The following is a 22,159-nucleotide window of genomic DNA, read 5'->3' as shown; positions in this document are numbered from 1 at the left end:
CCAGAATCATATCATCAGCACATTGCTGGTGACTCTCTCATAGCTTCTTATTGTTGGCTCTTCTTTTGGTAGGCCAGCCTGTCTGGCTGCTGTTGAATTATTGTCTAATGTCTCCTTAGCCCCAGAATCTCAGATAAATGTAGCAGATATCAATCTCTAGCCAGTAGTCTGAGGGGTGCACAGTCTGGGGAATCTTGTTTTAAGTCTAGCTCAGAATTATCCAGTCTGTGAGACTGTATTACTTATGTTAACAGTTGTATGACTAACATGACTTCATGTCTCTATAGTACTATGGAATATTGTGGGGGGTTCCCCCCAAATAGTAGATTTTTACCTTTTCAAAATTAGAAGAGATATTCTCCAATTTCTAGATCAAGAAGACAAGTTTTTGTTTTTTTTTCCCCCATTGAAAACAGGGTAACAAGGATTTCAAGCAAGCGTAGTTTCTCAGTTATAGGAGAGAATTCCGAAGCTTTATGAAAGATTCCAGAAAATATTTAACTATAAAATATCTTAAATATCCTTTAAACTTTCAAATGTCATATTACTTAAGGAGCTTTATCACTTTTAATTCATCGCCTATTTTAGCTTTTACATCTTTTAGACATTATATTGGATACTGGATATATAATAAAAAGATCTAGTAACTGTCTTTGAGTTCATAATCTAGAAGGGGAGTCAAGCAGAAGAATTACAATTTATAGCATAGTGTAATAAGAAGTGTATGGCCCTTTGAATTTTGAGAACTAGTAGAATTCCAGATGGGTAAATTCTCAGATGAGTATAACCTAATGTCTTTGGAGGCAAAAAAGATGGGCAGATAAGAAAGTAAGAAGTAGTCCCTGAGCAGGAAGTAGGGAGTTAGCTGTTTCCTTTCTTTCAGTTTAGCAAACTCTAAAGTCTTCTCTTTCATTTTCTTCCACTCTTCATTTTCTTTTTTTCTTTTTTTTTTTTAATATTTTATTTATTCATTTGACAGAGTGAGACCGCAAGTAGGCAGAGCAATAGACAGAGAGAGAGGGGGAAGCAGGCTCCCCGCTGAGCAGAGAGCCCGATGTGGGGCTTGATCCCAGGACCCTGGGATCATGACCTGTGCTGAAGGCAGAGGCTTAACCCACTGAGCCACCCAGGTGCCCCGCCTCTTCATTTTCTGCTCTCTTTTATTTCTACTTCTATTGAAAAGTTTAGAGTTAATGCTCCTTCATTATTATAAAATTTGTTGCATAATTTCATTTTTTGTATTAATACATTTAAAAATATTGCACTTTATTTCTATGTGAATATAAAATGAAGTGGCTTCTTCTGTGATATTTGGTTAACCTCATTTATGCTTCTGTGAATTTCCATAGGAAAAGAAGGTAGCAATTGTATTAATTATAGTAATAACATTACTTAGATGATTATTGTTATTTTGGGTTTGGATTTCAGAATAGATGCTAAAAACATGCCAGATCCTTTGACATCTTTTTTGTTGTGGTGGTAGTTGTTACAAGGCTTGCATATTTGCCTTTGCATTGGGGTTGTCCACCTTAAACTGGAATTATTTTCCTTTTCGTAGGTCCTTTCTCTCCCCCTACCACAGGAGATTTAACAAGTATTTTTTATGATGACATCAATTGACAATGCAGCTCATCTCATTTATTTATCATTAATGGAAGTCTGGAACTTAAAAGTCCGGCATATTTTATACATGTTGAGTTTGAGGTGACAGTGAGCTATTCCAATGAAAAAGGCCATATAGCAATTGGAAACTTAAATACTGAATTACTGAGATGAGAAAGATTGTACTTACCCTTCATAGCAGAAGTCTTAGAATGAAAATTAGATCTTGTCGTTCCTCTGTTCTTTACCTTCCACTGATTGCCTAATTCAGTCAGAGTAAAGCTAAAGTCTTTAAAATGGTTTTTCTGGCCTTTTACCGTGTAGCCTCCTGTGATCTTTCAGAGCTTATCACCTTCCTCACTCCCGGGTTTTGGCTACACTGATCTCTTTCATGTTTCTCAAAAAGCATAGTTATGCTCTGGCCGTGAGGCCTTGAAGCCCTTCCCTCTGCCTCACCTCCTTCAAGTCTTTGCTCATATTCTCACCTTCTCCGTGAGGCCTTTTCTAACTACTTAAAATTCTATTTAAAATTCTACTTAAAATTGCTGTCCCTTCCCTTCCACACAGTCTCTATTTTCACCTGGTCTTTCTCTTCAACACTTACCACCTTCTAATATACTCTATAATTTACTTTTTAATTTTATCTATTGTCTCCCTCGCAATAGAATGAAACTCCATGAGGACAGTGTTTTTTTAAGATTTTGTCAGAGAGAGAGAGTGCACACAAGCAGGGAGAGCAGCAGGCAGAGGGAGAAGCAGGCTCCCGCTGAGCAAGGAGTGCGATGTGGGACTCAGACCCAGGACCCTGGGATCATGACCTGAGCCCAAGGCAGACACTTAACTGACTGAGCCACCCAGGCATCCCAAGGACAGTGATTTTTATAAATTTTACTCACAGCTGTCTCCCCAGTACCTAAAACAGAGGCTGGCATATACTAGGAGATTGATAAATACTTATTTGCTAAGTTAAGTTAGGGTTACCCACATTGAGATCAATTTAAAGTTTTCTGACTAATGTTTACATTAGTTTACATTTATTTTTATCTTTCGACACCCCCACCCCCCACGTCGAGCTCTCTGCTCAGCGGGGAGTCTGCTCCATCAGCCTCTCCCCCTGCTCATGCTCTCTATCTGAAATAAGCAGATAAAATCTTTAAAAAAATAATCTATAAATACTTTTTTAAAAAGATTTTATTTATGTGTTTGACAGAGATGACAAGTGCAGAGAGGCAGGTGTTGGGTTGGGGGGAGGGGAAGCAGGCTCCCTGCTGAGCAGAGAGCCCAATGTGAGGCTTGATCCCAGGACCCTGAGATCATGATCTGAGCTGAAAGCAGGGGCTTAACCCACTGAGCCACCCAGGGCCCCTATAATCTATAAATACTTGATTGAACAGAAGTTTAGTCGCTTATTCACCAAGTTCTGTAATAGACACACAACAGGTGAGAGCTGATGGAAACTTTGTATAGTATGTCAAGAAGGTTAAATGTCCTGTTTGCAGTGAGGATTTAGTGAAGGGTTTTAAGCAAAGATTGAGATGATTACATTTTTGATAGCCTACACTGGTGGCTCAGGGAGACCATCTGGAAAGTTATTTTAATAGTCCAACAGGAGACAGTGAGAGAAGAATATGAGAAAGGGATGGATTTTGGAAACAATTGGGAAATAAAAATTGACAAATCTTGGTGTCTGCTTGCATGCGGAGAAGAAGCTAGAATGATTCCAACATACTGAGAGAAGAAATTGATGAGGTGATGTTAAGTTCATTTTTGGAAAGTTAAATTTGAAGTGCCTATGTGACATCTGGATAGAGATACCTGGTGAAGAATTGGATTCAGGGTCTGAGATCCAGGAGGTCTGAGCTAGAGATAGAGTTTCGGGGATAATCAGTACAGAGATGTGTTTTGAAATCATGTTGAGTGAGTGGTATTACCCTAGGATAATGTATATAATCTGAGGGAAAAAGAGACGTAGAACATTAGGACCATAAGGAATTCTGACTCTGAATAATTGGGCAAAAAGTACTAAGAATGAAGTAAGAAGAAAATGACACTAATTATAATCCCTCAGGTCATGACTTAAACATCACCTCTTCAGAGAAGGCTCAGGTGATCCCCCAATTAAAATTAGGTCTCCTCTGTTGCTTCTCTCTATGAACCCTATTCTTTTCCTTTATAACTTTTATAACAATTTAAAAGTATATGTTGGGGCGCCTGGGTGGCTCAGCCAGTCAAACGTCTGCCTTTGGCTCAGATCATGATCCCAGGGTCGTGGGATCCAGCCTCACGTTGGGCTCCCTGCTCAATGGGGAGTCTGCTTGTCCCTCCCCCTGCTTGTGTGCACTCGCATGCACTTGCTTGCTCTCTCTCTCTCTCTCCCTCTCAAATGAATAAGTCTTCTAAAAAAGAAAAAGAATATATACAATGGAATACTATGCAGCCGTAAAAAAAAACCCAAATCTTGCCATTTGCAATGATATGGAAGGAACTAGAGGGTATTATGTAAGCGAAGTAAGTCAATCAGAGATCATATGATCTTTCTGACATGAGGAATTTGAGAGGCAGGCCTGGGGGTCGTGTGGGGAAGGGAGGAAAAAAATGAAACAAGGTGGGACCAAACCATGAGAGACTCTTAATCTCAGGAAATAAACTGAGGGTTGCTGGAGGGGAGGGGGTTGGGAGGGGTGGGGAGGCTAGGAGATGGACATTGGAGAGGGTATGTGCTATGGTGATTGCTGTGAAGTGTGTAAGACTGATGATTCACAGAGCTGTACCCCTGAAACAAATAATACATTATATGTTAATAAAATAAAAGAAAAAAAAAGAAAAAATCAATACAATTATACGTTATTTTTGTGTCTCACCAAGTTTATGTCTTGTACTCCATGAGGACAGGAACCTCTCTTTTGCTGTCCATTATTTCCTCAGTTTTTAGCACAGTGCCTGATGCATGATAGACATATAGATTCATTTGTTATTAAGTGTTCGTTAAGGTGTGGGATCACAGAAGCCAGTGGATGACAATGTTTCAGAACATAACTATTTTAAATGCTGCTCCAAGTAATCCAATAAAATAATAATAATAAAGTTAGCAGATATTGAGCAGTAAGAAATGAAGGAATGAGAAGTGTCCATTGTATTTATTGATGAGGAGGTTTGGAATGAGTTGTCCCCTGAGTGAACACTGCCCCTGGAGCTGTTTCTAGTAGCCAGCTTCTCCAGGAACTACAGTGTGCTCTTTACACACACTATTCAGTCCTCACAACAGATCTGAAGGTAGGTAAAGGTAATTATTATCCCTGTGTTACAGATGAGGAATTAGGTTTAAGGAGCTTACACACTTTGCCCAAGAATAAGCAGGTAGTGGTTAATCCAGGACTTAAATAAACTTAAGGCCTTTCTGACCCCAAAGCCCATCTTTTAATCACCATGTTCCAGTGGGGGGACCCAGTTGATTCCTCATCAGGGAACTGATACCTTGAAAATGACATTTGAGCAGGAATGGTTTAGGTGCTGTTTATAGGACAGATTAGAAGTGAGAGTGACTGGAATTGAGAAACCAGATACATGGATCTTGCATCAATCCAGAATGAGGCATTTGGTTCCAACTGGAATCATAACTATGTCTGAGAATAAAGAAGGAGGGGAGAATCTAAGATCTCTTATGAAGGAAGAATTGACAGGACATAGATGCCAATTAAGAATAAGGAGTAAAAGGGAAAAGTAAAAAGCAATTATAAGACTGCAATCCTAGGCATTGGAGATTTTTATGAACTACACTTCTAATACGGGAAAAATTCAAAATGTGCCCTTTTGTTGCATGAAATAATAAATTTGTGATTAGAATTTTAGGTACTATTTATACACTAAAAAGGGAAATGACAGTCTTTGGTATTGAGAAAGGGCTAGAGACAGAGTAAATTTTCAGACTAGAGGAAAAAGATGTACTCCGATGTATTAATTAAAACCATGTGAGTGATTCTTATGGATCTCAGCATTCTTTATAAGATACTTTATAAGCACAGCTGCCGTTGCTGTGGTTTAATGATTTTATAATTTAAGGCAAAGCTGAAAGTTTTTCCCATTTAACAAGAATTTTCTTTCCTTTTATAAGGGTAGATGGAGTGAAAGAGAATGGAGGAGGTGTATTGTTTGGCACTAATAAAACACAAAATGTAGTGATAAATATAAGACCAGAAATAGGATTCTGAGTGCCGTTAGGGATTCTGCAGAGACTAGTGGTTGATAGGGACAGGTCAGAAGGGATCTGTAAGTGCAGTCACTAACTGGCACAACATGTGAGAGAGAGACCTGGCTGGCATGCTCAGGGAAATGACTTTGTGTTCTCTGGCATCTATACCAAGATCCTAACATAGACTAAACATTTGATCTTTGTCGCCTGACTACATAGACGCAAGGTTAGGAGTATAGAATTCAAAGTTGGTAAGTACCAAATCTAGTTCATTGCTTTAACTTTAATTGTATATGTATTATTTATTTTCCTAACAATATAAAGTCCCAAACCTTATGAGTAAAAGTCATTTAAAGTTCTTTTCAAAGTATAACCCAAAATAAACATAAAAAATAATTTCTCTGACTCCCAAATTATTCATTGTTTTTACACTTATATCTGAAAGTGATTTTTTCCTCTGAAAAAAATTTCAGTATCTACTTCATTATTCGAACAATATTTTCATCCTGATTGACCTTTATGATTTCATAAGGGCTTATTAATTTTGTTTCACAGATACAGAAAAGAAAGTGTAGAAATAATAACTAGCTGATGACTCTGTGCTTTTCTATAGATGTTGTTGTTTTATGATGGCTGTAATTAGCTATTCATTGAGAGAAAACAGTGTTTAGATATCTTCTAACGTAAAGGAGCTTCTTCCTCCCCTATGGTTAGAAAATTGACCAGGGTGGATTTCTTATTGTTGTCCTTCCTTTTTAGGTGTGAAGTTTTTCAACATGAGTGGCCTCGGGGACAGTTCATCCGACCCTGCTAACCCAGACTCACACAAGAGGAAAGGATCGCCATGTGACACACTGGCATCAAGGTAGGAACACTCTTTTCCTAGTCTATATCTGGGAGAGCTTCTTTATCATTTTCATTGACACTTTAGAGCCCTTGTTTCATCTATTCCAAGTTTCCTGGTCTTGAGTCCCTTAGACTCACCATGTTCTCTCGCTTCCCCAGGGCCTTTGCACATGCTGCTCCCTTAATCCAGCTTGCTCCCTCTAGATTTATAGTCAACATATAGTCAACACCTATAAGTTTTCCAGATGCCAGCTTAGACATTACCACCTTAAAAGAAACCTCCTCTTATTTCCGTAACTATTATTTTAAATCTCCCTCATTCATATATCTGTCTCACATGTATGTTTATAGCTCTGCTCCATAATTTCAAGTTTTTACTGATCCTTGTGATCATTTCACGAATCCCTGGCTTCTCCACTACACACTTAGGCTGCCATTTGGTAAGGACCTTGTCTGTTCTTACCATGTTATCCCTGGTTTGTAGCATAGTATTTGGGTTACGTATAGTAAGGACACAGTAAATATTTTTCAAGTGGATGAATAAATCCATTGTACATCTTTAATTGCTGTCTTAGAACATTATGGTCTTAGTAGAACAAAGAAATATATTGTTATAATATTAGGATTTTTAAAGAATGCCTGTTTGTGAAATTAAATATTTGTATATTATAAGGGATATGATCACCTTAAATAGGCTAAAAGAGAGTAATTGCTAAGAAGATACTAACAAATGCCAGATAGAGAAGGGACCTTAATCACATCAAAAGAGCAGCTTCCCACCTGAGAGGAGAAGAGGGGAGATCCCATTCACCTTCTAGGATCTCGAGCAAGCTTTCTCGGCCTTTCACTATTGCCCTTGTCAGTCAGATAATTCTTTGTTGTGGACGCCATCCTATATATATATACAATATATATATACAATGTTTAGCATTGTGTATATATATATATACAATGTTTAGCAATATCCCTGGTTTTCACACACAAGAGGCCAGTAGCATCTTTATGTCAGTTCTGATAACCAAAATGTCACCGTAGTTACGGTTACCAAAAATTTCTTCAAACATTATCAAATGTTCATCAGTATTTGCCAAGGATGGGGAAAGCAATATAGCTCCAGTTGATAATCACTGACCTCGAGAGTGAAGTAGCAGAAGACCCTTTTGTCACTGGATTACATGCTTCTTTCTCCTGGGGCTCAGGAGGAAGAAAGGATTTTAATAGGAGAGTGAGTGCCAGGGCTCCAGGCTGGAGAGAGGAGTTAATCAGTTCAGAGACCCCTCGTAGAGAGACCATAATCTAAGCACTCATAACCACAGGTAAGTCCAGATGCTCAGAGGAATGTTGATATCAAGATACAATGGAGCTTTGTGTTGTCAGAGTTAATGTTCTTACGTAAAGTCAGTCCTTTTCAAAGGAAAACTTACGAATAAATAAAACTGTTTTTTAGATTTAATTTTTTGTTGGGGAATTTTTTTAATCTACAAAAGTAGAGAGACTAAGAGACTATCTATAGACATCACATATAATTGTTCATATTTTACAGTATTATTAGTATTGTGTTAATATTTTATATTTGCTTGAATAAAGGTAGTAAAATGATTAATGATTAAATTGATCTGTCTGCAACTAAGTTCTCCATTTTTAATAATTATATAGATAAGGATCAGTGAGTAATAATGTTTATAAATATATATTGTACCATACTGTATACTGTATATATTTTTCTATAATATACTCTTTTCAGCATGCATCTTGAGCTATAAATACATATAGATTCAGTCCTATCACTTTTTGATGAAGTGTAGTGTATTACAGGAATGTACTCCATTTGAAAAATCTATTTCTCTACAGAGAGACATTACCTATAGATAAATAACCTTTTTGTTAGAAATTTTTGCCCTTACCGCTAGCACTGCAGTGAACATCCTCATACACATCTCCTACTTTACATGTAAGAGTTCTGCTAGGATCTGTGTACATTTTTATGTTAATTAGGTCACTACCACATTGCTCTTCAAAAAACAAGCACTGAGAGTTCTTTTTTCTCACATCCTTACCCACACTATTCTCTCCTCACTTTAACTCTTTGCCAATCTGATGAGTGTGGGGTTACAGTTTTATGTATGTTTAACCAACCACTAGTTAAATTGATCATGATTTTTCTTTTCCTCTTCTGTGAATTTCCTGGTTGTATCTTTTGCCCATATTCCTGCTAGGGTGTTTGTCCTTTTCCTTTTTATCTATAAGAGTTATTTTTAGGGGCACCTGGGTGGCTCAGTGGGTTAAAGCCTCTGCCTTCAGCTCGGGTCATGATCTCAGGGTCCTGGGATCGAGTCCCGCATCGGGCCGGGGGGGGGGGGGGTCTCTGCTCAGCAGGGAGCCTGCTTCCCCCTCCTCTCTCTGCCTGCCTCTCTGCCTACTTGTGATCTCTGCCTGTCAAATAGATAAATAAAATCTTTTTTAAAAAAAGAGTTATTTTTAATTTTCTAGCGACTACTTTGTTTTGCTTATATTTGATGCAAGTATCTTCTCCCAGTCTGTTTAACTCTGTTTTTGAAATCTGTTGATGTATCTTGGAACCTTCAGTTTTCATGTGTCAAGCTCTTGGGGGATCTTGTTAAAGAATTTTTTCCCCTCTGCCTTAAGGCCTTAACTATATTTTTATGTATTTTCCCCTAAAACATATTTAGAGTTTTCATTAATCTGGAATTTATTTTTGCGTGTGATACAATTTTATTTTTTCCCATGTAGCTCATAAGTAATTATGACCCTATCCTTTCCCTGCTTTTGTGCTGTTACCTTTATCATAGATCAAGTTCCTGAATAGATAGGGATCTGGTTCTGAACTTTCTTAGGACAATCACCTTGATCTCTGAAGGGGCAAGTCACTCTTCCTTTTCCTTTTTCAGTATTGTTTTCCCTCTTCTTATCCCTTTAACTTTCAATTCAGATTTTTCTCCTAGAAAAAAATACTCCTGGGATTTGGATTAGAATTTCATTTACTTTTATAGATTAAGTTGGGGGAGAAATGACATTTTTATTTTCTAGACTCCAGATTCTAGAGTGTTCTTAATTATATATAAAGGCTGTTCACTTATTCAGGTCTTCCCTGTTCTTCAGTAACAGTTTATAATTTACCCTTTGAAAAACTACCTCATCTTTAGTTAGATGTATTCCAGTGTACCACCAAATTTTTATTGTTTTTAGAAATGGTATCATTTTGTCTATTATACTTTCTAATTGGCAGTTTTTAATACCCGGGAATACTAATGATTTGGGATTATTGGTCTCGTGTGTGTGTGCATCCATTGTTCTGAACTTTCCTATTTGTTTAATGGTTTATCTGTAGGTCTTTGTTTTTTGTACATGTATAATCATGTTATTAAAAATATCAAAAATTTAATATATTTTTCTCTTAGATGTTTTAAAGACAATCCTTATATGTTTGTGAGGATAATCCTTACCTTTGTATGTTTGCTTTCAAAATACTTGAGAACATTCCCTCCTTCAGTTTTATAAATGTGGGCCTTAGTTTCAGTTGCTATTTTTGGTATGGTAAACCAAAACTTTGTGATTTTGAGACTGAGTTTGCGCATGAATACCACCTTGTCACGTTTCTTTTGGTTTTGTTATCATCTACTCTCTCTTCATTAATCGTGAAGAGCATATGTTGGACTTCAGGTATTGCCAGCCCTGTCCACAGGAGCCCTGACAGAGTTTCTTAGTAGTTGTTTGGTGGGGTGAGATGTCTCGTATCGCCTCCTATTACCTCTTTTCCATTCCTTAACTCCACTGGAGAATGGAGATTAAAATGCTGGTCTCAAAATGGCAGGTAGCAGTGCCTTGTGCTTGTGTAACATTTCTAATTCAGCTCAACAGGTCTTTATTAAGTGCCTGCTATTCAGCCAGCATGGTGTGCATGTTATTAAGGATATAAGTGAAGTGAGACTGGTTTTCTATCTTCAGGGAGCTTACAGATCTGGTCATGCCACGCATTCCTCTTCTGAAACCCTTCTGGGCTTCCTCTTACCCTGAAAATAAGTGTTCATAGCCAAAATGGTGATGATAGATAACATTTATTGAACTAATCGCCAGGAACTCTGCCAAGCATTTTACATGTATCATCTTTTTTAATCCTCACACAATTCTGGGAGATAATTAATGTCATCATCCCTGTTTTGCGGATAAAGAAATTGAAGCTTAGAGAAGTTAAATTGCTTCTGAGTAACTTGCCCAGCGTTACACAGCTAATAAATAACCGAGGAGGTTTGAACTTGTGCTTTTAAGCAACGCACTGTGCGTGCTCTTTATCTTGGTGTATACGAGAGCCCTCATGATCCGGCCTAGACCTCATCTCTTGCCCTTTTGTTTCTTACTTATAGTTCAAGCATACTGAACTACCTATAGGTCCTTTAACTTGACATTTTCATTCCCATTTTATACCTTTGAAAAAGCTGGGTGTGTTTATCTGCCTCTCCAACCCTGAAACCAATCCCTCTCTACCGCTAGGTTTGGACTTGTTGTTCTCTAGGTTTAGGTGCTTTTTCTGTGAGTTCTATAGTATTATAGTCTCATCACTGTAATGGCTCCTTTTCTTTATTCTCACCCTAATTGGGACTACATCTAATTTACCCCTGGGTCCCCATGACATAGCACACAGTTATCTGGCACATAATAAGCAGACAAGCATTTGTTGAAAAAGCCAGTAAGTAAAACAAAAGATGCATGTGGAGTTAATTCATAGCATTATTAACCAGCATGTGTGCAGTATCAATGGAAGTCCATTGGGCAGTTAAGGAGAAATGTAAGTGGCCTGGAATAATAAAGGAAGCCTTCTTTTCTACTAAGGTAGGATTTTTTTGTCACATCCGCCCCTTCTTCAGTTTTGTCTTCATTTGAATATGTCTGCTCTCATTTTTTGTCCTTGTTTATTAGTTACTTCATTCAGTGGTGATTTTCCTAGTCTCATTCTTTTTTTTTTTTTAAGATTTTATTTATTAATTTGACAGAGAAAGCGAAAGAGCACAAGCAAGCAGAGCAGCAGAGGGAGAGGGAGAAGCAGGCTCCACACTGAGCAGGGAGCCCAATGCGGAGCTCGATCAGAGCACCCTGGGATACCTGAGCCAAAGGCAGATGCTTAACGGACTGAGCCACCCAGGCGCACTTCCGAGTCTCATTCTTAAGTCATTTTGTAGACACCTTAGCATTTCATTACTTTGAGCTTCTTGCTTCCTCCGTCACCTCTCTGACCATCCTGCCATTCCATCACTTCTTTTACTGTGCAGTGGTGTCCGGCACTCCAGTTTCACACAAAATGTCATGTCAGAAACAGATCTGGGAGTTCGACCACCTGAATCCGATTGACCCCTGTTGGACTGTAGACCCCTAGATGTAAACAGATCATGCTTCAGACTGAATCTACAAAATAAGTCTAGTATGAATTCGTTTCTCTAAGTTAAAAGCACACGTGCTCTAAAACACTGTCAAGTTGCAGAGATGGAGTTCTCTGAATGCTTGCATACATCAAAATGTGTGTCACTTATTTTCTTCATGTTTTCAATACCTTGGTGTGAAGTTTGTCAAAATATCTGACCACATGTACTTTCTGCAGAAACTATAAGATAAAGTTTTAACTAAGTAAAATGAGACCAATACTCAATAATGAAAGGTTTTAAAGATAAAGACAATACGATTGTTATAGTTTTAAAATTGGATTTTGTTTTGGGATGTGTACTATTTTGTAGCATTTTGTTTTACATAGTTGATTGAAGACTTATTATGTTGTTATGGAAATGTTATTGCTTTTATAGTTTTTTTATTATGAAAAGTAAGAGATATTTTAGTTGTTGCCAATTATGAGGTTTTTAAAAAGCAACTGGTCTTTCCTTCTTTTCACCTCTTTTTTTCTGCCACTTTTCTACCATTATACCAGATGATTTTGATTGCTGCTTATGAAACAAAGAGCTATTTGTGTCCAGTCTTTCTTATTATGTTAATTTGATAATGGAAAAATTCATTTCAAAGTAATACTTCACTATCTTTGTATGTATTACATGAAGCAAATTGCCTGATGATTTGGCTAATTAACCCAGAAGTAAAGACTGGAAAACAAAAGTGAACAATATTCATTCAGTACATTGGAATGAATATAAAGTGCTAGCTTTTTGCACTATTATCCTTTGTTCTCATTATTCCAAATTGATTTTATTTATTACATTTATGAGAACCTATAAATAGATGTCCTTTCTATTTTTAGAACAAAGTTTATACAAAAGACCTTGTTCTCTGTGCCTTTGTCTCTCTATTGATTTTTTATTCTTCTTCTTTTACTTTTTGGGTGGATACTCTTTTTGATAGGATCAACTAATGGTCTAATCATAAGAATCAAGAGTTCATCAGATTTCTTTCAGTAGCAAAAAAATTAAGACAGTTTATCAGATTTCCAAGTATAACTTATTTGAACTGTAGTATAGTCTCCACTGCTTAATTTATAATATTATTTAGAATGTAAAATAAATTCCAAATGCAACTTGTATAAGTACCGTCTGCTTCCTTTTAACATCTAACATTCATTCGCTATTTGAAATATTTGATGTATTTACATCATTAAGGAAATAACATCTGTGATGGCAGTCATTCTTTTTACGTACTTTGGCCAGAATTGTTTTCTGTACTTTGGTATTTCGTAGTATCTGTTTTTCAGATGTGAATTTAGATTGTTTTCAAAATCTGACTTTATATTCTGGATAGAATTACGGCTCTCTATAAGTATGTAAATATTAAGTACTTGGACAGAGAAGGAAGTACGGTGGTAGAAATGTACACTAACTGGTTTTTCTTTGTGCAACAGCACTGAAAAGAGGCGCAGGGAGCAAGAAAATAAGTATTTAGAAGAGCTAGCTGAGTTACTATCTGCCAACATCAGTGACATTGACAGTTTGAGTGTAAAGCCAGACAAATGCAAGATTTTGAAGAAGACAGTCGATCAGATACAGCTAATGAAGAGAATGGAACAAGGTAAACAAAACCAAACCCATAGCTGTATGCTTTGTTATGAAGACCTTCATAATATGCAATTTTATTTTTTTATTATTAAGAAATGGCATTGAATTTCATAATCTTATTAAAGCATGTTTGTTTAGATGGCCTTTATTTTAGAAAGTGAATCTGAGAGGCTTCTTGTTATAACAACAAGGCTTATTAATTTAACATGAACACTTGTTGCCTTGGTTGGTTTTGGAATCTGGTATCCTAGGGAATTGAGTTAAGAGACATAAGTTGTGGTATCAGACCGGACACTCTGGCATGGTGTTAAAAGACACTAGCTCACTTGTAGGAAAATCCCTCCATCTGAATAATAAGCTGGTCTCTGCCTAGACTCTGAGTGTGGGAAACAGTGTCCTATGAGAACACCCTGATTTTTTTTATGATTTGTATTTGTACTTACTCATATTTACTCAGCAGCCATACCACAAAACCCCTTACAAAGAACTAAAGTAGATACAAAAGCAGAGCACTTTGGAGTGAAATTCCCACACCTGGCCCCAAGGCATTCCCAAAGAAAAAGTGCTTCTGAGGGTGATTTGATGCGAAAAATTTATGTAACATATGAGGAAATAATCTACAGTAAGTAGGAGCACATACAGCAAACGGAATAGACCCAAAAGAACTTCAGATGAAAAGCAATGTCAAAAGAGTATAAACAAATATATTTATAATGATTAAAGTGATAGGATTTTAAGATTTTATAAGCTGGAAAGCAGATCGTCTAGTGACAGCTGATTGAGCAGAGAGGAGAAGCTGGTATTTTTAAGTCTGCAAAGGGGAGAGCCGGTAAGAGGCTATATGTCTCCTTGCTGCTTGGTCTCAAACCCTGACAGCCTGACTCATACTCCCTAAGTCAGAGGTGGGAGGACTCTTCTGGGGACACTGAGCAGTCCAAAGGAAGAGACGCATAGACACTGATCATTGGGAATGATCCCCACATGACAAAATCAGTTCTCTGTCTTGCCCCCTCTATTCACAGAGCTGCCAGTTAGCGTTTTAGTACCTCACTTTTTAATATGAAATAAGATCCAGATATTTGAGGAAAGGCTGTAATCAAGCAAAGAGAAAAAGAAAAGGCACAAATCAAGCAAATAGAAAAAATGGGAACTCAGAGAAAGCAGAGACAATGCAGGGAACAGAAAAAAACTTAAAACCATCCAACAGTTCCTCAGAGACAAAAAGGAAGATATTTCATCTATGAAATAATAATAAGATGGTATATAATAAAACATTCAAAACATCAAATAACGTTTGGTACTTAAAATCAGGATAGCCGAAATAAACTTTATCTCTTTACCTTGTTTTCTACTCTTTGCCTACTCACACCCTCTGCCTGATCATTTTGGGCACTCTCTGCCTCAGGTATTTGCACTTTCTGCTGCCTTTGTCTGGAATGTTCTTTCCCGGATATATACACTCTCTTTCCCAGATATTTACTTTCCCAGATATGTACACTCTCTCACCCCTTATATGTCTGTGTTCAAATGTTTCTTCTCAATGAACTTGTCCATAACTATCTTGTCTAATACATACACACCTCTACAGCTTCCTTGACTTATTTTCCCTACAGTGTTTTTTGCACCTAACATGTTACATGTGTTACGTGTTTATTGTCCGCCTACTCCCACTAGAGCTCCATGAGGGCAGGGATTTTTGCTTGTTCATCACTGTGTCATCAATACCTAAAGCAGTTCCTGGCTACATAGCAGACTTTCAGTGAATGTCTGTTGAAAAATAGATGAAGGGTTGAAAAATAATGTGAAGAAATCCCTTAGAAAGTAAAATAAAAAGATAAGCAGTGGAAAACCAAGAGAAAGATGAAAATGTATGGGATTAGTTCAGGAGGTATAACATATGATTAATTCCAGAGAAAGAGAACAAGCCAAATAGAAGGGAGGAAATTATAAGCGTAGTAGTACAAAAGCAAAACAGCGCACTTCTCAGATTAGAGAGATGTGGGTTTCCAGATTGAAAGTACTCATATGGTGCCCAGCATAGTGAATAAAAAAGAGAAGGAAAAAAAACCCAACTCACATCACTGCACAATTTTCAGACACTAGAGAGAAAAGAAACGAGAGAGAAAAAATAGACAACACCCTAGACTCAGAATGTATCCAGATTTCTGAATAACAGTACTGAAAAATGAGAATTCTAAACCTGGAATTCTGTGTGCATCCAAATGAAGTATGAGTGCAAAATAAAGACATTCTCAGACATTCAGAGCCTGAATATTCAGCAACATTTCAGAATTGAAAAGTTTTTTTGTTGTTGTTGTTGTTGTTTTTTTTTCCAGTTTTTTTTTTTCCTAGCAAAACCAAGGTAGTAAACCAAGAAAGAAAGGCATAGGATCTTAATTCAGGGAAACCATGGAATCTTAACAGAAGAAAGGTAGAAGGAGACCCAGGATTACAGTTGTGCATTAGCCTAGAAACATAGCCAGTCCCAGTTGGAGCAGGTGGATGAGGGTCTTAAGGAGGAATACTTCCATAGGAAAAAAAAAGGGAACAGAATATATGACGACTGACCAAACTGAGAGGAACTTTTCAACTCTTGGGGATAGTTTAGAGATGAGTTGTACTAAAAAAGAAAACAAAACAAAACAAAACACAAAATATAAGAAACATAAATTATAGCACACATCTGGCTCATTTGTGAAGTATATTTATATAGCCATAGTAACATAGATGTTAAATACCGATTGTTCTAAAAATTGTTGTAACTATATTGGGAGGATGGAAGGATGGAGAAGTATGTATGTAGAAGGTGGATGTAAGTAAGCTCAAGTCTTACTTTTCATGATAGCATGTCAATAATGTCTGTCAAGGACATAATCAAGATACAGCAAATAAACATGTTATTGAGAAATACAGAATGTATTAGTTAGGATATAGGCTAGGCTACTGTAACAAAAGACCAAAGTACAGTGGCTTTAACAAGATAATCTAGGTATGTGTCAGAGGTTGTAATTCCTTCTGTCTTTTCTGCTGTGCCCTTCCTAGTGTATTGCCATCACCTCTGTGGTCACACATGGCTCACCTGTCTATATCCCAGCTGACAGGAAGGGGGAAGAAGAAAATGGGAAGACACACTTCTTTCCTTTTAAGGATAAAACCCAGAAATTGCATGTCATTTCTGTCCACATTCCTTAAGCCAGAAAGTTGGTCCCGTAGCCACTCCTGCGTTAGGATTTACCTAAAACTTGAGGTGTTTTGCTTTTCACACATAGTTATTTAATTTACTTGAACTTAATAGTTTATGTTTTTCGGCAAACTAATGTTTAAAAACAAAAACATGTCTTAGTGTCATAAACATATAAATTAATGAAGGAAGTATGTCTTAGAACTAAATGAGAAACTTTTGTACCATAATATTAAAAAGATAAATAATCCAATTAAAAATGGGCAAAGGCTCTGAATAGACTTTTCTCCAAAGACATATAAATGACGAACATGTTCAATATCATTAGCTATCAGAGAAACGCAAATCAAAACCACAATAAGATACTAGATGGCTATGATCAAAGAAACAGATTAACAGGTGTTGGTAAGGATGAGAGAAATTGGAACCCCCATACGCTGCTTTTAAGAACGTAAAATAAAATTGCGGAGCCACTTTGGGAAACAGTCCAGTAGTCCCACAAAATGTTAAACATAGAGTTGCCATATCGCTCAGCAATTCCATTTGTAGGTATAAACCTGAGACAAATGAAAACATATGTCTACATGAAAACTTGCACACAGATGTTCATAACATCATTATTCATAAATAGCTGAAAAGTAGAAACAACTCATATCTATCAGCTGATCAATGGATAAGTAAAGGGAGGTATACTTATGTAATGGAATATCGTTTGGCAACAAAAAGGAATCAAGTACTGACAAATGCTTCGATATGGATGAACCTTGAAAACATGCTAAGCAAAAGAAGCCAGTCACAAAGAACCACACATTGTATGATTCCATTTATATAAAATGATCAGAATAGGCAAATCCATAGAAACAAAGTAGATTGGTGGTTGCCTAGGGCTTGGGAGTATTGGGAAAATGGAGAGTGAGTACTAAAGGGCACGAGGCTGCTTTTTTGGGTGATGAATATGTCCTAAAATTTATTGTGATGATGGTTGCACAACTCTGTGAATATGCTAAAAACCATTGAATTTTATGCTTTAAATACATGAATGGTATGCTGTGTAAATTGTAGCTCAGTAAAGCCGTTATTATAAATACTATATGAGATGACATTTTACACCTATTAGAGTCATAAAACTAAAAAAAAAAAAAAATGTGCCATCAGTTGCCAGTGAGGTGCAGAAATACAAAGACCCTTGAACCTTACTAGTGGTACATTCTCTTTAGAGAGTAGTCTGTCAAACTTAGCCCTTTTAAAAAAAAAAAAAAAGATACTGTTTATTTGAGAGAGAGTGAATGCAAGAAAGCACAAGTGGTTGGGAAAACAGAGGGAGAGGGAGAAGCAGGCTCCCCACTGAACAAGGAACCCAGTGCCTGGCTCGATCCCAGGACCCTGGGATCATGACCTGAGCCGAAGGCAGACACTTAACCAACTAAGCCACCCAGGTGGCCCAAGCTTAATGATGTCAAAAATGCACAGACCCTATATGATATGATCCAGCAACTTCACTTTTAGTATTTACCTTAAAGAAGCTGCCACACATGTGGAAAAAAGGAAATACTGAAAATAGTTTATTACAGCACTGTATGTGGTGGTCAAAGGACTGTCAGGGGTGGACTAGGAAGTCTAACTGTGAGTTGTTCATATGATATACCATATCCCAGTTCAAATGAATGGATTAAATCTTCATCAGTGTGCTTAAATCTCAAACATAATACTGAATGGCAAAAGTAAGTAGGAAAAGTCTTTATATTTAAGTAAACTTTAAAACACAAAACTAATATATTATTCAGGAATTCATACATGTGTACTTAAGTAATAAAAACAGGCTTAGAAATTATCTGACCTGAGAATACAGATTAGTTCTGAAAAGGGACAAAGGAGGAATGGTGGCAGAACGTTAGTTCTATGTGCAACATTTTATTTTTTTAAAAAGGAAGGACCTGAAGCAAATGTTAACATCTGTGAAAAATGAACGGTGGATATGTGAACGTATGCTATGTCATTTTCTGTATTTTTTGGAATATATGAAATAGTTCATATTTTAAAGTGAAAAAAATGAGTCTCTATATTCTATAATATCACATTTGGTTTTGGCTGACTAACTAACTAGTTTGACAGATTGGAAACTTATTTAAGGATGGTGCTGCTTTAAGATGATGGATGGCTTTTTCAACATCACTGCACAAAAGAATTCCAGATCATTTAGCAGTTACGGATTTATCAATCAGATCACCATGACATGAATGTGAAAGGTTAGCTAATTCATGCAGGCTCACTAAAGGAAAAAGCATTTGTTCACTCTATTCAGTGGCAATTGATCAAATCAGAAAAGGATGAAGAAAAATGGAGAAAACCGTCATTCTTCTACAATTTAGTCATTTCTTAAAAACTTTAAGTGTAGACTTTCTAAACAGGCTATATATTTATACCATTTTTCCCATTGTTGGAATACTGGACTTAATAGGTCCGAATTCAGATTCTCCAGCTGCCACTCAATAGTTACATGATTTGCAGCACGTTACTCAGCCTTTGTGACCCTCAATTTTGTCATCCATAAAATGAGTATAATCAAGATTAAATAATACTATTAATATATATCACATAGGTAATAGACAAATGTTATTTGAATCTTAAACCAGGTGAATCTATGTCTTCACAGACTTGCCATCATGGAAATGCACCCTTCTTGGATTTGTGACTTTTTGTTTCTTTATTGTAGAGAAATCCACAACTGATGATGAAGTACAGAAGTCAGACATCTCGTCCAGCAGTCAGGGAGTGATAGAAAAGGAATCCCTGGGACCTCTTCTGTTGGAGGTAGCTGTTCTCACTGAGTCACAAAGTGATCAAAGTCTTTGGTCTAAGCCAGTTTGGCTTTTTCTTTATCTTTTATGTCTTACTTCCAATTAATAAATTAGAAAACAAAGTAAGTTTTAAGAAACCTTTAATAATTATTTTATTTTGTAACCTGTTTTGACAGTTGTGGCTATTTCAGGATTAAATGTGAATGATGAATATGAGGACTTTCGTGAAGGCATTCCATGTAGTCAGATGGAAAACTGAAGCCTAGGGGATGGCTTTGCCATTTGTTTCTGGGGTGGTTGGGACTTGTCAGTAATATAAAACATAGAGTCATTTAGCTCACGAGTGCTATTTGCATGTCTACAATAGAATTTCACTTTTGAGTAAGGTATGCCTCACTTTATTGCAGTAGGCATTTTCCAGAAAAGTTTCCTGACTAAAATTTTAATTGTTTATGTAAACACTGAGAAAACTTACTATTTTAACAATCCTTATCAAACTTTTAAAGTGAAGAACTTTTAAACTTGAATTATTTTGTAATTACTGTGTAATTTTCTCCTCAGCTTTCCCTACCTAATCCTCACTCCCTCTGTTCTCAAGGCAGATGTTTTGTTTCCAAGCAGGCTCATCACCTTAAGTGCTCCCTCTCATACATGAATGTTTAAGGACACATGTGTATGGACACACTCGTTCCCCACAGAGTATGCCTTTCTGTCTCTAGGCCTAGTTTCCTTTGTACACCTATATATAGGTGTGTATGTGTATAAATCGTATATAAATATATGTGAATATATATATACACATATATACACATATATTTTTAATCTATTTTGTGTATGCAATAAATTTTCCTTTTCTTGTCCTATTTGAAGGCCCTCCTTTCTGGTGGTCTTTCTTACAATTCAGACTTACACAGATCTCTTTATTTTCTAGCTCCCTGATGCATTTTTCTCTATTATCCCAACTAAATCCTCTTTTTTTTAAACATCCATAATTCCCTCTGCCAACACCACTAATGTGAGAATATTCTGAGAATTCAGTTCTTGCTTTTCTAGCCCCGGAAATTTCTTGTTTCTTGCTCTTTGCTTTACCTTTCATCTCTGTGAATATGAGACCTAAATACATACCTCTTGGTCTAACCTCTTCACATACTCTGTTCCTATATCTTTAACAGGCTACTGAATATTTTTTGCTCTCCTAATAGCAGTTCCCCCTCAAAATCTAAATTGTTCATTTTCCCTCCATGTGACACAAGCACTGTATTACTTACAGTATCGGTCTTAATGATTTTTTTTAAGGGAATGGGCACATATTTTGTAGAACTGTAACATATAAAAGACATAGGCCATTGAAACTGGATAGAAATAACTACCACCTGAATACATGCATGCACATATAACTGGGAGAGGGGTGCTAGCCACATGTGATAGCATCTGATAGTTTTTATTCTGCTCTTTCCATAACTTATTAAATTGATTGCATGACACATGACCTTATTTTGGAAATAGTATTGTAACAAGTATAGTAAAAATGTTTATGGTAGAATCTAGATGGTAAACATTATGGATGTTCACTACAGAATTCTTTCAACTGCTGTGTTTTAAAATTTTTAAATATAATCTCTTAGAGGAAAATATGTTAAGGAAAGAAAAACACTTTTGGTTCATTTCCAACTTTCATCTCTTTGCCCTGCTGGGTATCTGTCAGTGGCCCACTGCTTGGTTACCCTTGGCCTTCCTGGAGACCTGATCTGTCTTAGCATTTACTGCCTATCTTCTCTCTCCTACAGGATGTTGGTAGGCTAGATTTTAGATTTTAGATTAAAATTTCTAGTTTTTCTGTGTGGGTTCTGCCTTCTCAGTGCCCTAAAATTTAAAACTAGCCTCAGGACTCCTTTCAATTCATTAAATATTATATTATTTTCTACATATAATGTCTTTTGAGATACTAATAAGTATAAGGTGTACAGGTTCTTGAGATTTCTGGGGTTCCTGTAGGAAAATGGCGATCATTTAAATCCTAGCTTCATCCCAGGTTCTTGAGAAACCACAGAGATCAACATGGACAGCAAGCAGATTATCAACAGCCCGAACACAGCACGACTGGAGACAGAGAGTATTACTGCTGCTATTTACTTTATATAAACATTCGTTATTGCTGTGTGAGCAAAATCCACAACACTTTAGCATGAAGAGAAAATGACAGGAAAACGTCCACTCAAAGCTACTATAAAAAGAAAATAAAGTAGGAATTATTTCTTTTAGCTGATGAAATTATTACCCTGAAAACCACTGTGAATCCAAGGAAAGCTGTGGCTCAGAGTTGCACATGAGTTAGGTATCATGGGGCAAGCAGTTTCAAATAGGAAAAGGCACATCAAATTAGAAATTCCAAAACCTCAGAATAGAAATGTATTTAGATTCTTGACTTCAGGGAGCTAATAGTATTTTTATTAATGAGCCACAGATATGTGAAACAGACTACAAAATAGCATTACTAACTTTTACAGACTTCATTGCCTCCATCAGCACCTTTTTCTGT

At 36.7% G+C, this 22,159-nt stretch overlaps 1 protein-coding gene across 3 annotated transcripts in view; it reads left to right on the top strand.

Moving 5' to 3' along the window:
- The window catches only part of NCOA1 (nuclear receptor coactivator 1), a 180,579-nt gene that overhangs the window by 82,478 nt on the left and 75,942 nt on the right, over nucleotides 1-22,159 (top strand). For all 3 annotated transcript variants that reach the window (XM_080812671.1, XM_080812670.1, XM_080812672.1), the window contains exons 3-5: nucleotides 6,551-6,656; nucleotides 13,488-13,654; nucleotides 19,536-19,633. In XM_080812671.1, the coding sequence (XP_080668797.1) occupies nucleotides 6,568-6,656; nucleotides 13,488-13,654; nucleotides 19,536-19,633 (354 nt within the window). In that variant the 5' untranslated portion in view covers nucleotides 6,551-6,567. The remainder of the gene's footprint in view (nucleotides 1-6,550; nucleotides 6,657-13,487; nucleotides 13,655-19,535; nucleotides 19,634-22,159) is intronic.

The sequence above is a fragment of the Martes martes genome, assembly GCF_963455335.1.
Source record: "Martes martes genome assembly, chromosome: 9".
In the NCBI taxonomy this organism is placed as follows: domain Eukaryota; kingdom Metazoa; phylum Chordata; class Mammalia; order Carnivora; family Mustelidae; genus Martes; species Martes martes.
Note: the sequence above shows the minus strand (reverse complement) of the source record. Positions and strands in the feature narration are given on the sequence as shown.